The 18,955-nt window shown below is 37.5% G+C and overlaps 1 protein-coding gene across 1 annotated transcript in view; it reads left to right on the top strand.

Annotated features, from left to right (window-relative positions):
- Positions 1–18,955, top strand: part of LOC150075985 (prolow-density lipoprotein receptor-related protein 1-like) — a 1,358,636-nt gene that overhangs the window by 510,478 nt on the left and 829,203 nt on the right. The window contains 2 exon segments of the mRNA XM_090387555.1: positions 1,441–1,572; positions 15,598–15,727. Coding sequence (XP_090243681.1) covers positions 1,441–1,572; positions 15,598–15,727 — 262 coding nt within the window.

Below are 18,955 nucleotides of genomic sequence, written 5' to 3'. Positions count from 1 at the left end.
TCAGGTTTATTGGACTTTTCTGTTACTGGAAGCAATTATAAACGGGTAGTAAACTTGATGTTATTGCATTTCTGAAAATACCGATAGCTGAAATTGTGTGGGTTTTTACGTTATTATGGTGAAATGTGTTTGCCCTTTACTGAAATCTTCAATTGTATAATAAACATAAATAAATTTTCAGAATCTTCTCTTTGTTCCTTTTTTTTTAAGCTTCACAAACTTGTTACTCTGCGCAAATAGTGTTAGTTGCAATTTGGGCGTTCTGTTAAAAAATGCTTATGCATGTTATTGAAATTTAGAATAAAGAACAGAGAAGATTATCTTGGAAATAAATGCCTTTCGAAGCATTTCGGAAGAAAACGACTCCTTGTGCAACAAACCAACGAGTGCCGAGCCAATAATAATGAGTGTGCATTTAGTCGATGATGATTATGAAGAATAAACATTCTTTAACATTTGTGAGTCAAAAATAATTTCTCTATTATTATAATTTGCTTGAGTTTACAGGCTATGTTTTCATTTCTTTGGATAAATCAATCATTGTTTAAACATAAACTAATTAGCTAACTAATTTCATTGTTGATAACATAACTTCTATTTTTAACATTGTCTATGGGAAATAAATTCCTGTTTTACGAGCGTCTGCTAGTAACAAATTAACTCGTAAAGTCGAGAACTACCTGTAATCATGAAGGATGCTCAGTGAAAAAAGGTACATAATAAAAAATAGTGTATTAAAATATGGACTATTCTTAGTCCAAAAATAGGGGCTGTGAATTTTGCCCATTATAAATGCTGATAATGGACAAAAAACTAAAACTATTTAACTACATAAAATATGTAAACTAGGTTGGTATGACCAATTGAGTAGTGGCACACTAAATCTATGGGACCTAAACACATACTTCAGAAAGATGAAGAAGAATTGGCAAACAGCTTTAGGTTATTATTTGAAGAAAATATAGCACTATTGTGCAAACAAAGTCTGGATTGTGTCACAGTTATTATTGATACTCAGTTACATTCATAGCTATTACTTAATCATGCTTATTGATTAACAGTTCACATCATGTCTCAATCAACAAGTTATAAAGTATGTTTCAAATTTTTTGGCGTTTTAGGTTAGAAAATTGCAAAAAATTAGTCTGTGGAGGATTAATGAGGAATGGTTTTGTATCCTTCACGTTTATTGCCCGTTAGAATGTGTTTCAATTTATACGATGTTATAAATAAATTTCCTCATATCTTTAAAAAATCCTTTAAGTTGAAAAACATTATTTTCTTTTATGATTTAGAATGAACTTTTTTATCAGCAAGTACCGAAAAAACATCTTAGGATGATTTTATTCTATACATGCTATTAGAAGTTCAGGAATTAATTTCTTTATTTATTAAATAAAATCTGTAATACACTTCTAATTTCACTATTGTTTATTTTAGCTGAGGATTTTCTTTATTGGGTTGATAGTGAGGCTGGAACTATTACAAGAATAAAGCGAGATATGACTCAAAGAGAAGTTGTCATTCAAGGCTTGGATGCTATAGAAGGAATTGCCATAGACTGGATAGCAGGTACTATAGAGGACCAGTAAGATCAGTTTTTTTTTTGTTTTTTTAAATTTCTTTTCTCTATTCACCATATATTGTTGTAATAATAAATTCATTTTACCATTCTATAACTCTTAATCTCAACAGTAGTGGTGCCTGGTCTGACATACCTTTCAGCAAAATATCTATTGTGCATTAATTGCTTATTCAAGATTAGTGGTTGGAACTCAGCATACCTTCCTAATTATACATGCAGACTTTCTTGAGCAGATTTGAAACTAGATATTTTGTTTTCTTGGAATTATACATTCTCTCAGATATGCCAGACAAGCTGCACTTGCTACCTGGGAGTTTAAAACGCTGATGGAACTGATATTCGGGTGACACTCAAGTCAAGTGGACCCAATTTCGTCGAAGTCCGGACGGTCTGTGACAGCCAAATCCTCTGCTTGCACCTTCACAATGGTGGGACTGTTAGTAATCCTGGGTATAACCTCCATGCACAAGTACATGGTGGGTGACCACCCAGGTGTGAACCAACGTAAGCAGGGGTCGAGGTGTGGTGCCCACACCACATGGAGGAACGCTGCCCCTCTATGTTACCAGGCAGTACTAGGTGGTAGATGACTCTCATCAACTGGTGAAATACCACCACTTTGCTTATTGGAGGCTTGAAGTGGTGGAACCCATGTTTAGTCTCTAGAGCTAAGTTCCGGTCAACCCTTCACTATCTCTTCCACCATGCAGTATGATTGATGACTTTTGAGGTTATGATGAACGTCGTGGCGAGATCCAATATTCCTTACATTTTGAGGGTACAGCTCTAAAAAGCCGCCGGCCTGCGGTGTTCGCAGGCCGGCGGCTAGTTAGTACACCGGACCGAACCTATTGGTAACTCTCTAGGAGGCTTCTGGATCAGCTTGTGTATAATCTTGCTACCTCTACTCTGCCAGATAGTGAGTGGAGGGAGTCCCAGTAGTGTGTATACGGGGAGCATTGTCGAGGCCACGTTATATCAAGGATCTGGGTATATTCTTACCACGTGTACGCCATATCCAAAAATTTCATTACTTCATACAACATGTCCCACCCACTTTTTCTTACTATTGAATACACCGTGAATTGTCAAACTAATAGAGCAAGCTTATCTGCAAAAAGATCTAAACCTCCCAAGCACTTCCTAATTCATTTCGCAAATATCATCATCATCAGCCATTTTCAATCCACTGCAGGATGAAGGCCTCTCCAGCAACTTTCCAGTTCCTTCTGTTTTGAGCACTGGCCATCCATTTACTACTCAAAAACTCATGAATTTCATCTATCCATCTCCACCTTTGTCTTCCAGGTTTTCTTCTAGCTCCTCTTGGGTACCATTCTGTTATTTTCTTAGTCGATCTGTCATCATGTCTTCGAGCTATGTGTCCTGCCCAAGACCATTTTAGTTCTTTAGTTTGATAAGAATGTCCTTTACTTGAGTTTGCTGCCTAATCCATGTGTTTCTCTTCTTATCTAACAGTCTGATTCCCAATATAATTCGTTCCATTCTTCGCTGTGTAGTTCTTAGCTTCTCTTCCATTCTTTTGGTGAGTGCCCAAGTTTCACTTCCATAAGTCATGGTGGGGAGTATACATTGATTCATTATTTTACGTTTCAGACAAACTGGGATATTGCTCTTCAGTATGTGACTAAATTTCCTGAATGCTATCCATCCAAAATTTATTCTTCTCTTGACTTCCAGCCATTTATCATTATTACAGCTAATAACTTGTCCCAGATAAGTATATGACTCCACCTTTTCAATTACTGCTCCTTCAATCATTATTTCCCTTTCCGTGGCATACTTGGTCATCATTACTTTTGTTTTAGCCATATTCATCTTTAGTCCAAAATCCTTACTAACTGTGCATAACTGATTAAGATTTTCCTCTAATTCTTTGGGATCGTGGCTTATGACCACAATGTCATCTGCAAATCGTAAATGGTTTAGGTACTCTCCGTTCACATTGACTCCTTTCTGCGACCAGTCTAATCTTCTGAAAGCTTCCTCAAGGGCAGCAGTAAACAGCTTCGGAGATATTGTGTCTCCTTGTCGAACTCCTTTCTCGATTTTAAATTTGCTACTGTCTTTGTCTAGTCTAATAAAGGATGTAGCATTCTCATATATTTTCTTCAAACTCATAATATATGGAGTATCTATGCCTTGTCTTTCCAGTGCCTGAAACATTGCCTTATGCTGTATAGAGTCAAATGCCTTTTCATAATCCACAAATGCCAGGCATAATGGTATTTTATATTCATTTTCTTTCTCCATTAGCTGTTATATTACGTGAAGGTGATCCATAGTTGAGAATCCTGTCCTAAAGCCAGCTTGTTCTTTCGGTTGATTCTCATCAAGTATTCTTTCTAATCTGTTAGTAATGACCCTTGTGAACAACTTGTAGATATGGGATAACAAGCTAATTGGTCTATAATTTCCAATTTCTGATTTATCTCCTTTCTTATGCAGCAAAACTATGATTGCATTATTCCACTGCTTAGGCATCACACCTTTTCTAATGCACTTTGTGAAGAGCCTTGCCAGTTTTTGTGTTATGTCTCTTCCTCCCAATTTTTACAACTCTACAGTAACTTCATCTTCCCCCGGGGCTTTCCGATTCTTCATTTTCTTCAATGCATGTTCTACCTCATCAGGAAGAATATTGGGTATGTCGTATGTGTTGCTACTGTGCAATCCATCTTCCCCACTGCTGGTATCATTCCCTCGCTCCTTGTATAATTCTCTATAGTAGTCTTCTGCTATTTGAATTATGCCTTTTCTGCTGTTTATAAGTACACCATCGCTATTCTTCAGTTTCAGTATCATTTGTCTTTCTGTATTACTGCTCATGGCTGCTGATTTAAATCCTTTGTTTTCCCTTAATGCTTGTTCTACTTTTCTTGTGTTAAATCTTCTTATGTCCTCTCTGAGTCTCTTTCTAATGGCTTTGCATAACTCAGTATACTCAATTTTCTCCCTGTCAGTGTTTTTCTTGCTCTTCATTTGTCGTCTTTGGTTCATCATGACAAGTGTTTCTTGACTAATTTTTTCTTCTTTAGATTTCTGTTTCCCTATAGGTTTCTTGGGCTTTATCACTTTCAGAAAGTTGTAATATTCCTCGTCGATATCTTGGTCCTGAGCAGTCTGTAGAAGCTCAAACTTGTTCTTAAGTTCCAGTACATACTGCTTTTTCTCCTCCTCTGTTATTTCAAAGACCTTTGTATTATTTACTCGAGTCAGTTTTTTCCTTTCCTTTCCTACATCTATATCAAGTGTACATCTTGCCATTCTGTGATCACTTCCAACATTTACCTTATTCAGGACGGTAACATCATTCACAATATATCTTCTGTTAGTGAGGATGAAGTCGATTTCATTAGTTGTTAATCCATTTGGACTCTTCCAGTCCACTTTCTGTTCACCCTTTTCTTGAAAAAAGTGTTCATTACTGACAGTCCTTGAGATTCTGCAAATTCCACAAGTCTTTCACCTTTTATTTCTTTCACCAATTCCAAAATTTCCTATAGTTCCTCTTTCTGCGCTGTTTTGCCTTTTTCCAACCTTAGCATTGAAGTCCCCCATAATAATAGTGTAGTGGGTTTTCTGCTCATCTAGAAGACTCTCAATTTCAGTGTACATTTCTTCAACCTCTTCATCATCATGGCTCGATGTTGGTGCATAAATCATTATAATCTGTAGCTTGTACCTCTTAGAAATCTTGAATATTAGTCTTGACACCGTTGGTGATATACTTTTGAATTCCAAAATGTTGTTTTTAAAATCTTTATGGACCAGAAACCCAACTCCACCTTCATTCCTTTCACTGTTTCCATTGGTGTACAGCAGATTTCCACTTGATAAACTTATAAGTGATTCATTTCTTCTTGTTGTTTCAGCCAAACCGATGATATTCCAATTCACATCATCTCTGCTCCCACCTCTGTCCAAACCAGATGATTCTGTTGTCACATCAGGCAAGGATAAAGCTGACCTGCTAGCATCCCATTTTTCTTCCAGCTCATATATTAATGATCTTGGTAAAACACCTCCCACCATTCCCAACACGCTCCATTCAATGCCTCCTGTGGTCTTCCATCAAAAGGATATCAGAAGGATTTTGATGAATCTTGATGCTAAGAAAGCTCCAGGTCCTGATGGTATTTCTGCACTTGTTCTCAAAACCTGTGCTCCTGAACTTACTCGTATTCTTTGCCGCCTTTTTTCACTTTCTTTTTCCACAGGTGTTTTTCCTTCTGCTTGGGAATTTGCTCATATCCAGCCAGTTCCTAAAAAGGGTGACAAATCCTCCCATCCAACTGTCGTCCCATTGCAATTACTTCTACTCTTTCTAAAGTAATGGAGAAATCAATTAACCGCCAACTCTTAAAAACTACCTAGAAACCTTCTGTCTGATCAAGGACTGCCAGTATGGATTCCATCAGTGTCGATCCACTGGTGATATTCTGTCTTATGTTACCCATTTATGGACTAATTTAATGGAAAGGTTCGGTGAAACACAAGTAGTTGCTCTTGACATCTCAAAGACATTTGATCGTGTTTAGCATAAAGGTCTTCTAAACAAGCTTCCATCTTATGGTTTTCCAACTGTTTTTAGTAATTGGTTATGCATTGGTTATGCAGTTTTCTCTCTGATCGCTTACTGAGGGTGATGGTAGATGGCTCTCTGTCTTCTAACTTCTCCACTAATGCCGGTGTCCCCCAAGGTTCAGTTCTTTCCCCCACTCTTTTCCTCTTGTATATTAATGACCTTCTTCCATTGACTGGAAATCCTATCCTTAATTTTGCCGATGATAGCACATTGCATTCCACTTTCCATTTTGAGAAACCTTGCTCTGCTCAATCAGCTTCAACTTCTCAAAAATCTGCTACCAATTCCTTAAATGCCAATCTTCAGGTAATTCTCCAGTGGGGCAAAGACAACTTAGTTGATTTCAACCCTTTTAAAACTCAGTCTTTTCTTATATCTCGTAAAAAGGATTCTTCTGCTCCTATGCTTATCTTTAGTGACACTTCGATTTCTAGGCAAAATGAAATATCTCTTTTGGGGATTATCCTGACTTCTAATCTCACTTGGCACAAGCACATTACAAATATTGCTTCCTGTGCATCTAAAAAACTTGGTTTTTCTCTTTCACTCTTGGCGTTACTTTTCTTCCAAACAGCTGCTCACTCTGTATAAATCGCAAATCCACCCTGCCATGGAATATTGTTCCCACATCTGGGGTGGTGCCCCCAAAACCTCTCTCAGGCTTCTTGATTCCATTCAGAAGAGGGCAGTTAGGTTAATTAGTGATTCTTCTCTAACAGAGTCTCTCCACTCGCTTTCTCATAGACGTACTGTTTCTGCTGCATGCCTCTTCTACAGATACTTCCATGGGCACTGTTCTTCTGAATTGGCTTCTATAATTCCTTCTCTCTCTTTCAAAATAGTTCGAACACGTGCCGTCACCAGCCAACATCCATTTACTGTGCAACTTCAAACCCACAGAACCAACTTTTCATCTTCCTCATTTATTCATTCAACTGCCGTTTCCTGGAACTACCTTCTTTCATACGTGTTTCCTGAAAATTACAATCTACAGAAGTTGAAGTCCAATGTCGACAAATATCTTCTTTTGTCTTCTCAACCTCCAACCCAAGCACAGTACCAAGTACTATAGGTTCTAGTACCTCTCGTGTTTGGGGTTCACATAAAAAAAAAAAAAAAAAAAAAAAGGGGGGGAAGAGGTGGTCCTCAGTAGGAGATATGGCCACCCCTAATGTCGATGCAGGCTTTGCGTCACCTGTCCATACTAGAACAATGTTGTTGATAAGTTCTTGTGGTAACATCATCCATTACTCTGTCAGTAGCTGGTGAACATTTTCTGGTGGGTGTGGACATGCCACTAGGCTTCTCCTCAGAGCATCCTATAAGTGTTTGATGGGATTTAGATCAGTGGGAATGGGCAGGCCAATCCACACGAACGATGTCCTCACTTTCCAAAAGTATATTAACAGCTGCAGTGCGATGGGGGTGTGGCGTTATCATCCATAAACATGAACTCGGGGCCAATGTCACTTCAGAACAGATGCACGCGAGGAAGGATTACCTCAGTACAGTAGCGTGCACTGGTTATAGTACGGCCTTCCAGTATCTGGAGTTGTGTACCTCCATCCAAGATAACGCCTCTCCAGACGAGAGCACCTTGACTGCCATATCAATCGCTTTGTTACTTTTAGAAATAGTGTTGGTCCTTTCAAGTTTTGCACACCAGTGTATATGCACACCTTCCCTTCTACTGGAATTAAAGTGGCAAATAATAGCAAACCCATACAGCAGTGACCACTACTCAATAACCACCATACTGACCAGAAACCCTCCTGGCCATCCGCGGCGCCTCTGTAGCCAGGTGGGCAGGAGCAGCAATGTGTAGCACACGCTTCTTGATTAGACTGGGGTTCGAGCCCGTGACTACCAAATACGGAGGATGCGGAAAGGTCAAGGAATGGCCACCGCATATCTCCAGAGCAATATCGCCTTAGTTGCTAATGCTCCAAATAACAAACAAACAATCCTGGCCATCCGAACAGACCACCCTGCTGGAAAATAGAAAAAGGCAACTGTGAAATGTTTAGAGAACTGGCAATATTTAATTCACAAATCATCCAAGAAACATTGGTCGATGAAGCTCTGAAGCACGTCACAGATACCTTAATACAAGCAGACGAACAAACAATACCCACAACTTCAACTCGTTTTCCATTGCACCCAAAATCCTGGTGGTTTTCATTCAATCCCGAAGATTGCATGAAAACAAAGCTTGGAATAAGTTCTGGAGATATCTTACAATGGATAATCTGATAAAATATAAACAAGCATGAGCACTAGCTAGATATACACAAAAACAAGCCAGAAAAACTTCCTGGATACAGTTTACTTCCTCAATAAATAGAACAACAAACACACAAATAATATGGAATAAAATAGGAAAAATGAATGGGAAATATAAAAACCAGCCATCACTTGTATTACACTGGAATGGAGAAAGTATTGCCGAACCATCAGAAATAGCTAATATATTAGGAGAAACTCTTGCTAAAGTATCGTCAAAACAATCCTACACTACAGTTTTTGACCTATAAGGAGAAAACTGAAAAAAAAAAAAAAAAAAAAAAAAAACAGAATTAATTTTAATACCAAAAAGATTGAACCCTATAACCAACCAATTACATTACATGAATTATGTGAAGCAGTATCACAAACAAAACCAAGTGCAGTTGGACCAGACAATATATACACTATGATATGCTTAAACACCTAAAGCAGAAAGAGGTAGGAAACCTCCTTCAACTGTACAACCGCATTTTTGTAGAAAACCAATATCCTGAAACGTGGCATCATGCAATAGTATTAGCTTTCCAAAAACCCAATAAAGATCAGAGGAACCCAAAAAACTACAAATTTGTATGACCGATAGCCCTTACTAGCTGCTTAAGCAAAGTGCTAGAGAAGATAATTATCAAAAGGTTCGTCTGGCATTTTGAGCCAGCTAACTGGTTCACCAGTATGCAGTGTGGGTTTAGACATAATCAATGGATTATGTCTAAACTCATTAGATCACCTTGTACGAATAGAAGCAGATATAAGAGATGCATTTATAACCTCAAAGCATATGGTTGCTGTATTTTTTGATATAGAAAAGGCCTATGACACAGCACGGAAACACGTTATATTGCAAGACATCCACAATGCAGGACTCAGTGGACATTTACCACTATTCATCCAAAATTTTATGAAAAATAGAACATTTCAAGTTAGAGTACAAAACACCATGTCAAAATAATATAAACAAGAAAAAGGAGTTCCCCAAGGGTCTGTCCTGAGTGCCATACTATTCTCCATAAAAATAAATAGCATCACAAAACAAGTACCACCCAGTGTCATACACCGATGAGCCAAAACATCACGACCAGCAAGTCGTTATGCAAATTGAAGCAACCACAAGTGAACTACGACATGTGCATGGATAAGGACATGGTATAAAAAACACCTGATACTGAGCTCCGTTAATCAGTGTTACCCTTGTTCTTCAGATGGGAAAAGCAGCGGACTTAAGTGAGTTTGACAAAGGCCAAATTGTAATGGCCAGAAGACTGCGTCAGAGATATCTGAAATGGCACAGCTAGTGGGGTGACCAACCACGGTCAACTGTGGTTAGTACCTACCGAAAGTGGTCCGAGGAGAGGAAACCCACAAACTGCCGGCGAGGTGTTGGATGACCACGGCTCATTGATGCTTGAGGTGAGCGAAAGCTCTCCCGGATGGTACGTGTCAACAGAAGGATGACTGTGGCACAACTCACCATTAATTGGAATGCTGGTAACGAGAGTAATGTGTCACAACACACAGTACATCGAACCCTCTGAAAATGGGGCTGCGTAACCGCAGGCTGCTCCGAGTGCCCACGCTAACCACGGTTCACTGCCGACAGCGCCTACAATGGGACGTGAGCATTGAATCACATTTCCTGTTGCACCATGCAGATGACCGAGTACATGTGCATTGTTTACCTGGGGAAGTGATGGCACCTGGATGCACGGTGGGATGAAAACAAGCCGGTGGTGGTGTCATGCTTTGGGTGATGTTCTGCTGGGATACCATGGGCCCAGTCATCCATGTGCCGGGCACTCTGATGTCTACCACCTACCTAAACATCATTGCTTACCAGGTACACCCTTTTGTGACAACAGTCTTCCCCTCTGGTGGTGCCATCTTTCAGCAGGATAATGCACCATGCCACACCACCCGGATTGTTCGAGACTGGTTCGCGGAACATGAGCTGTTTTGGCTGCACTCGGAGGACCAACATCATATTAGGTAGGTGGTCATAATATTTTGGCTGATCGGTGTATGCACTATATGTAGATGACTTCAGTGTTTCATATCAAGCACAGAACATGGGAATAATAGAAAGACGACTACAATGCGCAGTTGACAACATCAGTCATTGGGCCCTGAAAAACGGTTTAGAATATCAAAACAAAAAACAGTCTGCATACATTTCTGTGGAAAACTAAATTTACATTCTGTACCTGAATTAACATTGCAAGGTAACATAATACCAGTTAAATGAAGTGTAAAATTTCTTGGATTCATTCTAGACAAGAAGTTGACCTTTGTAGAACATATAAAACAATTACGAATAAAAATGTATGAAACAACTTAATGTTCTATTTAAAGTCTCAACAATAGGCTCTCGGGGAGCAGACCATTATACCCTGCTCAGCCTTTAGAAAGCACTACTAAGGTCAAAAATAGATTATGGAGTACCGGTTTATGCGTCGGCAAAAAGAGCGCCCTCAAATGGTTAGATCTGATTCACCATAGTGTTATATGAATAGCACCAGGAGCTTTCTGCACGTCCCCTACTTACAGTCTCTATACAGAGGCTATCGAATTACCACTGTTCCTTAGGAGACAACAGTTGACACTACTGTATGCTTAAGGATAAGACCCATAAGAGAACATCTGACTTGGACAACTTTATTCTCACCAAAATGGGAAAACATATATAGGAACCGCAAAAGAGCAAATCAGCCTCTAAGCATCAGACTACATGAGCTACTGATAACACGTGATCTCAAAATAGATAATGCTGCAAATCTAGAAGAATATATAATTCCACCATGGATAAACCATCCCACAGCTTATGAACTCTTCACACAAAACTAGAATAAAAATACTTTACATCAGTTTTCAACAACTGCATGCAGTACATAGAATGCAATATCCCAATCACATGCAAATATATATACAGACAGATCAAAATCAGAGAACCATGCAGGAGCATCAGCAGTATTTCCAGATGTTACACTGTCATGCCAACTCCCAAAAGAATGCATTGTCTACACTGCAGAATTAGTAGCAGTTCAGATAGCCCTGGAGCATTTCAGAACCACCTACCACTTGAGAACAGTAATATATACACTGATTCATTAAGTGTAATCCAAGCCATACAAAACACAATCAATATAACCCATCCAGTACTCTGGCAAATTAAACAGATACTAACAGACTTCACAAAGAAAAAACAAGAGATACTTTTCTGCTGAATACCAGGACACAAAGGGATAAAAGGAAATGAAGAAGCGGACAGAATTGCAAAATCAACCACTGACCTTCAAGAACAATATTTCGCAGTTCCACATAATGACTACAAGCGAGTCATAAAAAATCGCTGTCTAACCCTATGGCAAGAACTCTTGCAAAACAAACAAACATGGAATAAATTATACGAAATAACGAGCATAAGGAAATCAAGGAAAGAAGAAGTTGTTCTGACCAGATTGCAGATAGGACATATGCATTTCACAAATGGTTATCTATTACATGCGGAAGAACCCCCCAAGATGCCAAGCATGCAATACTATCCAAACAGTTAAACTTATACTGATAGAATGCCCAACATATGAAAATGATCGACAACTTTCTCCAACTGTAAACAGCTCCCTCTATGTTGGTGACTTTAGCATATTTTGTCAGTCATGCAACATGAGGGTTATTGAAAGACAACTGCAACAAGCCATCAATCGCCTTAATTCCTGGGCACTTGCAAATGGCTTCAGGTTCTTGCTGGAGAAGACCGTTTGCATACACTTTTGTCATAAGCGTAATCTTCATCCTGAATGTGAATTAAAGCTCGGACAAACTGCTATTCCAGTAGTGGAATAGCATTTTGACCTTTTTAGAACATATTCGTCAACTTCGTACAAAGTGCACGAGGGGACTAAATATTCTTCGCTCTCTCTCATCTATGCGTTGGGGAGCAGACAGGTGCACCCTACTATGTATTTATCGTGCACTTGTACGATCCAAATTAGACTACGGGGCCCAGGTATACTCCTCAGCCAGAGACAGTGTCCTTCGATGGCTGGACCCTGTCAACCCTCAGGCTATCCGTATTGCTACTGGAGCATTTCGAACATCTCCTGTCCAGAGCTTATACGTCAAAGCAAACGAATCACCATTATCCCTTCGACGTAAGCAGTTGTCTTTAAACTATGCTTTAAAGTTGAAATCCCTGCCAGACCATCCTACGTGGACATCCGTTTTTGAGCCATGTTGGGAAAACCTGTACAATATCCATCAGACTGCCAACAGACCTTTTGGTATTCGTGTCCAAGAGCTACTCAGAGAGTTTAACATCATGGTAGACAAGGTTGCACAAACAACAAAAGAAATTCTTCCACCCTGGCATGCTCATACCCCATCGTGCGACTTTTCCCTTAAGAAATCGGTAAAGCCTGAGACTCCATCATCTGTCTACCAGCAGCTGTATTCTGCACACCGAGCTGAGCACTCTGACTTCCTGCCGGTTTACACAGACGGCTCGAAGTCTGAATCATGTGTAGGATCTGCTGTTGTCTTTCCGGACACTATAATATCTCAGCAGATTCTTCCTGAATCCAGCATATACACTGCAGAGCTGCATCCAAGGCTAACTCTATAGCAGAGTTAGCCTTGGATCACATTTGAACTTGTCAATGCCAAAGGTCAATACTATATTCTGATTCTTTGAGTGTATTACAGGCTTTATTATCTTTGAGACACAACTGTCATCCAGTTCTCTGTCATGTTCAGCAGAAGATACATTCTCTTCATGAATACAAGTTTGATATCTGCTTCTGCTGGATCCCTAGCCACATTGGGATAAAGGGAAATGATTTGGCTGACACTGCAGCCAAATCAGCAACATCCACTAATAATCGTTGCCTGTCAGTCCCCTATACAGACTACAGGCAAATAATATGCAACAAGATATATTCCCAATGGCAAGAACTATGGCATAGAGAGAGAACAAATAAATTATACCAGATAAAGCCTGTAATAGAAACATGGCAGTTCAGTCTGCGCAGGAATCGGAGTGAGGAAGTTGTTCTTGCTCGACTCCGCACAGGACACAGTTATTTGACACATTTCGTTTCTGCTGAGGGCAGATGACCCTCCTATGTGCGAGTCTTGAGACACCATTTTATCAATAAAGCATATTTTAATAGATTGCGTTAATTTTACCCATGTTCGCAATATACATTTTACCGCTTTTACTCATCTGACTGAGCCTTATACACTCCATTAGATTTTATCAGACAACGACCACGTGTCAGCAGTTTTTAAGTTTTTACAAGCTAGTAATATATATACACACACATATAAACTGTATAATTTACTTTTAAACTTATACTGCCACATATATATATATATATATATATATATGTATATATAAATAACAATTTGGCGAGGTAACCTTTTTAAAGGTTACCTGAATTTATCGTTGTTGATATTTTAATCTTTTCTTGGCGCAGTATAACCGTAGTCGTTTTTTCGCCAATAAAATCAAAATCAAACTGTATTTGAGCAGTAATCCAAGATTAATATAAAATACTAACTGGGTGGCACTACACTTAAAGTATTGGAAAATGAAAAAGACTACAGTTATATCTAGGTAATTGTACAATCTCTAGATGATCGTATAGTCCAACATGAAGTTCTGTAATTAGTGCAGATAAGCTGCTAAGACAGCTCATGGGTTTTGTCGATAATATATATGAATTTTGGCAGAAAGGATAGGAAGTAATTATTCTGCTGTATAAGGCAATAGTAAGGCCACATTATGAGTACTCTGTATAGGTCTGTAAGCCTAATTTTAGGAAGGATGTGGATCTTTTGGAATGTGTGTGGAGAAGAGCAGCAAGATTAGTGAAGTGAATAAATGGGTTCTCTTAACAAGAATGATTTCAGTTCCACATTGCAGCCTCTAGAAACTAGATGCCTACAAGGAGATTTGATTTAAATGTTTAAGGCCCTAAATGAATTGTATAAATTAAATGTGATAGCATTCTAACTCTTTCTTGGATGACATACACATATGGAGTCATAAATTTAAATAATAATAAAAAAAAGATAGTTGCCACTAATTTTGTTACTAATAATACTAAGCAACCAAAAAGAAATAGTTGACCTGTCAACTAAAATTCAAATTTTACTTGAATTTCATAAAGAATTTAAGTGCTGGCTGTAATCTATCAAGTTATGTTGGGCATATTTATAAAAATGATACATTAAATTAAAAATAACCTTTTTGTCTATAAGTATATTTTATCTTTTTTATTTATCTTTATGTAGTAAAAGGGATTACTTACTTGACTCAGATTTTCTTTGGCTGATGCCTAAGTTTGTTTACTTGCATCATTTGGCCTGACTAATACTTTTCTGCTCACTTCCATATATCACCTACTTGATAATCATTATGACTGTTTAATTGTTATAATTGACTTACTTAGTGACTTTAGTCGCTATAACTAAACAGTTTGAATACCATAATCGAAAATTCAAATTGAAGAATTGGCTAAAAATGCCACATTTCATGTACTTGGATATCATGTCTTGGATATAAATGACAGATCACATTAATTTGCAGTGCAACATAATTTTCCTTTGTATGCAATATTTATTGCTACTATAGGAGTTTGGTATTTCAAAGATTCTATCTGATTTTATTTTTGTTTTCCATAACTTTTATTAATGAGTGCAATTTTTGTTTACATACTAATTTTAGTAATTTATTTTTGTTTGAAGAATTTATCAATTTCATTAGTATGATATTTATGGTTGTAATAGTATATTATAGTTATGATATAATTGTTGTAATAGTATTATATAATACTTATGATATAATTGTTGTAATAGTATATAATAGTTATGATATAATTGTTGTAATAGTATATAATAGTTATGATATAATTGTTGTAATAGTATATAATAGTTATGATATAATTGTTGTAATAATATATTTGTGGTTGTAAAAATTTTTAATACCATACAACAGATATTTTCCATGAACATAAGTTAATTAATTTTCATTAATTAACAACTTATTAATATTTTATTTATCTTTGTAATTATATCTTTTTATGAATGAATTAATCTTCATAATTATATCTTTTTTTAAAAGGAAATATGTATTGGATTGATCCATCTTATGATGTAATTGAAGTTGCTCATCTGAATGGGAGTAATCGTTATGTTGTAATCTCAGGAAATATGGATAAGCCAAGAGCAATTGTGGTTCATCCACTTCAAGGGTAATTATTTAAATGTTTCTCAGTGAATTACAGTCAAATCCCATTAGAACAAACTTTTTGGGGTTGCATGAATTATTTCAATATACCAAAATTTCATTTTAATGAATATCATTGAAAATTATTTCAAAAGAATTTTTATTTGTTTAAATAAATTCTGCTGCACCTTTCTAAATGTATAGATGTAGTAGTATCCACTTTATTTTACTTAAATATCAATTTTAACATCAGTAATAAGTAAATAAAATGATGATGATGATGATGGTGTGTGTGTGTGTGTGTGTGTGTGTGTGTGTGTGTGTGTGTGTGTGTGTGTGTGTGTGTGTGTGTGTGCATGACAGAAGTAAAAATATTTTGTTTTATGTGACTTGTTGAAATCATATTTTATAAGAAATGCTACACACTCAAAAACACAGTAGTGTGAAATGCAACTTATTGTGCTGTTCACATATTAACTTCTTAATTTTTTCTTTTTAATGTTTAATTTTCTTTCCTTTATTAATAAGAAAATTGTTTTAGTGCAGTTGAAAATAAGTGGATTCAGCTTGCACTAATTTCAGTTTCATTATAAATCTGATACTTTTTTTTTGCTGATTATGTGAATTGCGTATAGGAATGTTTCTAGAGCTAATGGTTTAAAATTATGAAAATACAAGACCTTTTTCATTTTTCAGGCGTGTTCTTTGATTAACTCTTTTTTTATTCTCTACAGCAGCATTTCTCAAACTGGGATCCGCGGACCCTGAATGATCTGTCAACCAGTTTCAGGGAGTCCGCAAAATGGCAGTTGACCCTATATATATATATATATAAAATTATTTTTAATGTTATGTGTAGAATGTAGTAGGTATAAAATTAATTTTATATATACATTATGGTTGTAGGGTACCTTTGCTCTTGCAGTGTCCCTGATCCATAATTCATATTATCGATAATTCATTTTATTGCTATTCAAATTCAAATCCATTTTCTCTACTTAATTTTATTATTCATAATTATATATATATATATATATATATATGTGCATATGTTATATATATGTGCATATGTTATATATATAGAGGCCTGCAAACTCTTTTTGATTTTTGAAGCGGTCCGTAAACTTTTTTTTATTTTTGAAAGGGTCCGTAGATCTCAGTAGTTTGGGAACCACTGCTCTACAGAATAAAGTTCTAGAAACTACCAATTCCCAGGATTATAATTACACATCTTTTTTTTTATTTATTTTGTGAAATTGTATAGGTACATCATATCATTAAATACTACAGTGTTCAAAAAATAAAAAAAAAGAGTTATCACTCAGAAATAGGGAAAACATAGTAGAAGATGTGTTACTTAATTCTTCTGCCAACTTTTGTAAAATTTCAGTATTTTAATGAATCATCCTATAGCCATATTTATAATATAGGCTTCACAGTACCATTCATACTTTTCACATGTTTTTTTCTTTCATTGTAAATCAGTACATTTCATGCATAGATGTACTTTGAAATTAATTCATTATACTGAATCTTATGCTAGAACTATTACATTCAAATAAGTTCCATGTAAGTGTTCTTGAAATCCAATCGCTCCTGGGTTCTTATGGGGAAGCTCTTTGGCACCATGTTGATGCTTGATCAGGGTGATCATTACTTGTTCCATATGCCCCATATATTTGACTTGTGTCTTAGGTCTGAGTACTTCCCTATCCTTTCCTCCATGTTTTCTGGAGGTTGCTTGTGTTGGACAGCACTATGTCAATCAGATAGGTAGCCATTTCCTTCTTGTTGATCAGGGTTGTGTCTTGCCCATTATTATGACATGGTCTCTAGTATGGCCTGAGCCTCGTACTTGTAATGATGTGTCATTTGTTACGTTAAGGTTCTTGGCGATATCTTCCTGTGCTAATGGCAGCTTCTCTTTATATTTCCTGTAGGTCCAGGTTTTAATTACCTGATTATCTTGGATGGTTAACATGAATCTTTTGGTTTCAGGGAAGAGCTTTCTTCCCTTTGAAGAGCTTTCATTTCAAGCCATCTAATCTATGTAGTCTTGATAGTGTCTGCCATGGAATGTCTTCTTTGCCCATCTTTCTGTCTTCGTTTCTTCTGTCTCTGTAAGTGTGATCTCATTGTTGAGTTTTAATCTGCTGTTTATCTATCTTCCTTATGGCTTGGTAGAATGGTGTTATGTTTTATGGAAGTAATCCCGCAGATTCTTAATTGCCTTCTTTTGTTCATTGAAATCAGTTAATTCCCCCCCCCCCCATCCTTCTTTACAGGCTATGGTTAGTCTCTCAATGGCTGACTTTGGGTAGTATTGGTAGCTATTGATCATCATTATCCCGGTTGATCTTATAGCCTCCTCCAGCTCGGTGTTGGTCCATTCTGTGATCACGAAGGAGTACATGTGTACTGGGACTGTGTAAGTGTTTGTGGCTGTTACCATATTCTCAACATTCGGCTTTGACTTTAGCAGGCTTCTCAGTCAGACAGGGGTTAATCTCCTTGTGCAGTCTTCTCAGTCATGCAGGCCTTGATCTCCTTGTGTAGGCGTCTCAGTCAGGCAGGCCTTGATCTCCTTGCGTTCTAACTGATGGGCCTGCACCATTCTCAGATATTTGTATGTCTCTCCCTCTGTCATGGCTTCACTCTCTTCACCGGTCTTCAGCTGATAGTTTTGTCCGACTAGATGTATCCTTGATATAATCCATGGGTCTTTCATTTGTCTTGGCCAAATTGCATCCCTATGTCAGTACTGAATTCTTCAGTGATCCAGAGCAGTTGTTGGAGTTTATTCTCTGTTGCAGCATAGAGAGAGAGGTGAGATACATCAGGTGAGAGAGAGTATGTATAGGTTCTTCCTTCCTTTGTTTCGGGTATGTGCTGTTATTGAGCATGGTGGACAGTGGGTTGAGTACCGGACAGAACCATAGTGGGCTCAGGGCATCTCCATGGAAGATTCCGCTTCTGATGAGTATTGGTCTGGTCATAGTGTTGTTGACCCTGATGGTGGTCCTCCATTTTGCCCTGGTTACTTCTGGGAAGTGTTGTCAGTGTCAGAGTAGTAGTAGTAGTAGTAGTAGTAGTGGCATGTGATGCAAGAAAGCAAATGTATGAGCTTATGCAGCATCAGCCAAAAAAAAAAAAAAAAAAAAATCACACCGTTCCCTCCAAATGCCTGTCCAGTTCCTCCTTAACTTTATTCAACCTATCAACTTCCACAACGACAGATGGAAGTTTGTTCCAG

The sequence above is a fragment of the Mastigoproctus giganteus genome, chromosome 13, assembly GCF_048544385.1.
Source record: "Mastigoproctus giganteus isolate SK-2022 chromosome 13, ASM4854438v1, whole genome shotgun sequence".
NCBI classification, from domain to species: Eukaryota; Metazoa; Arthropoda; class Arachnida; order Uropygi; family Thelyphonidae; genus Mastigoproctus; species Mastigoproctus giganteus.
The sequence above is the reverse complement of the archived record's forward strand: the minus strand, read 5'-3'. Positions and strand labels throughout refer to the sequence as shown.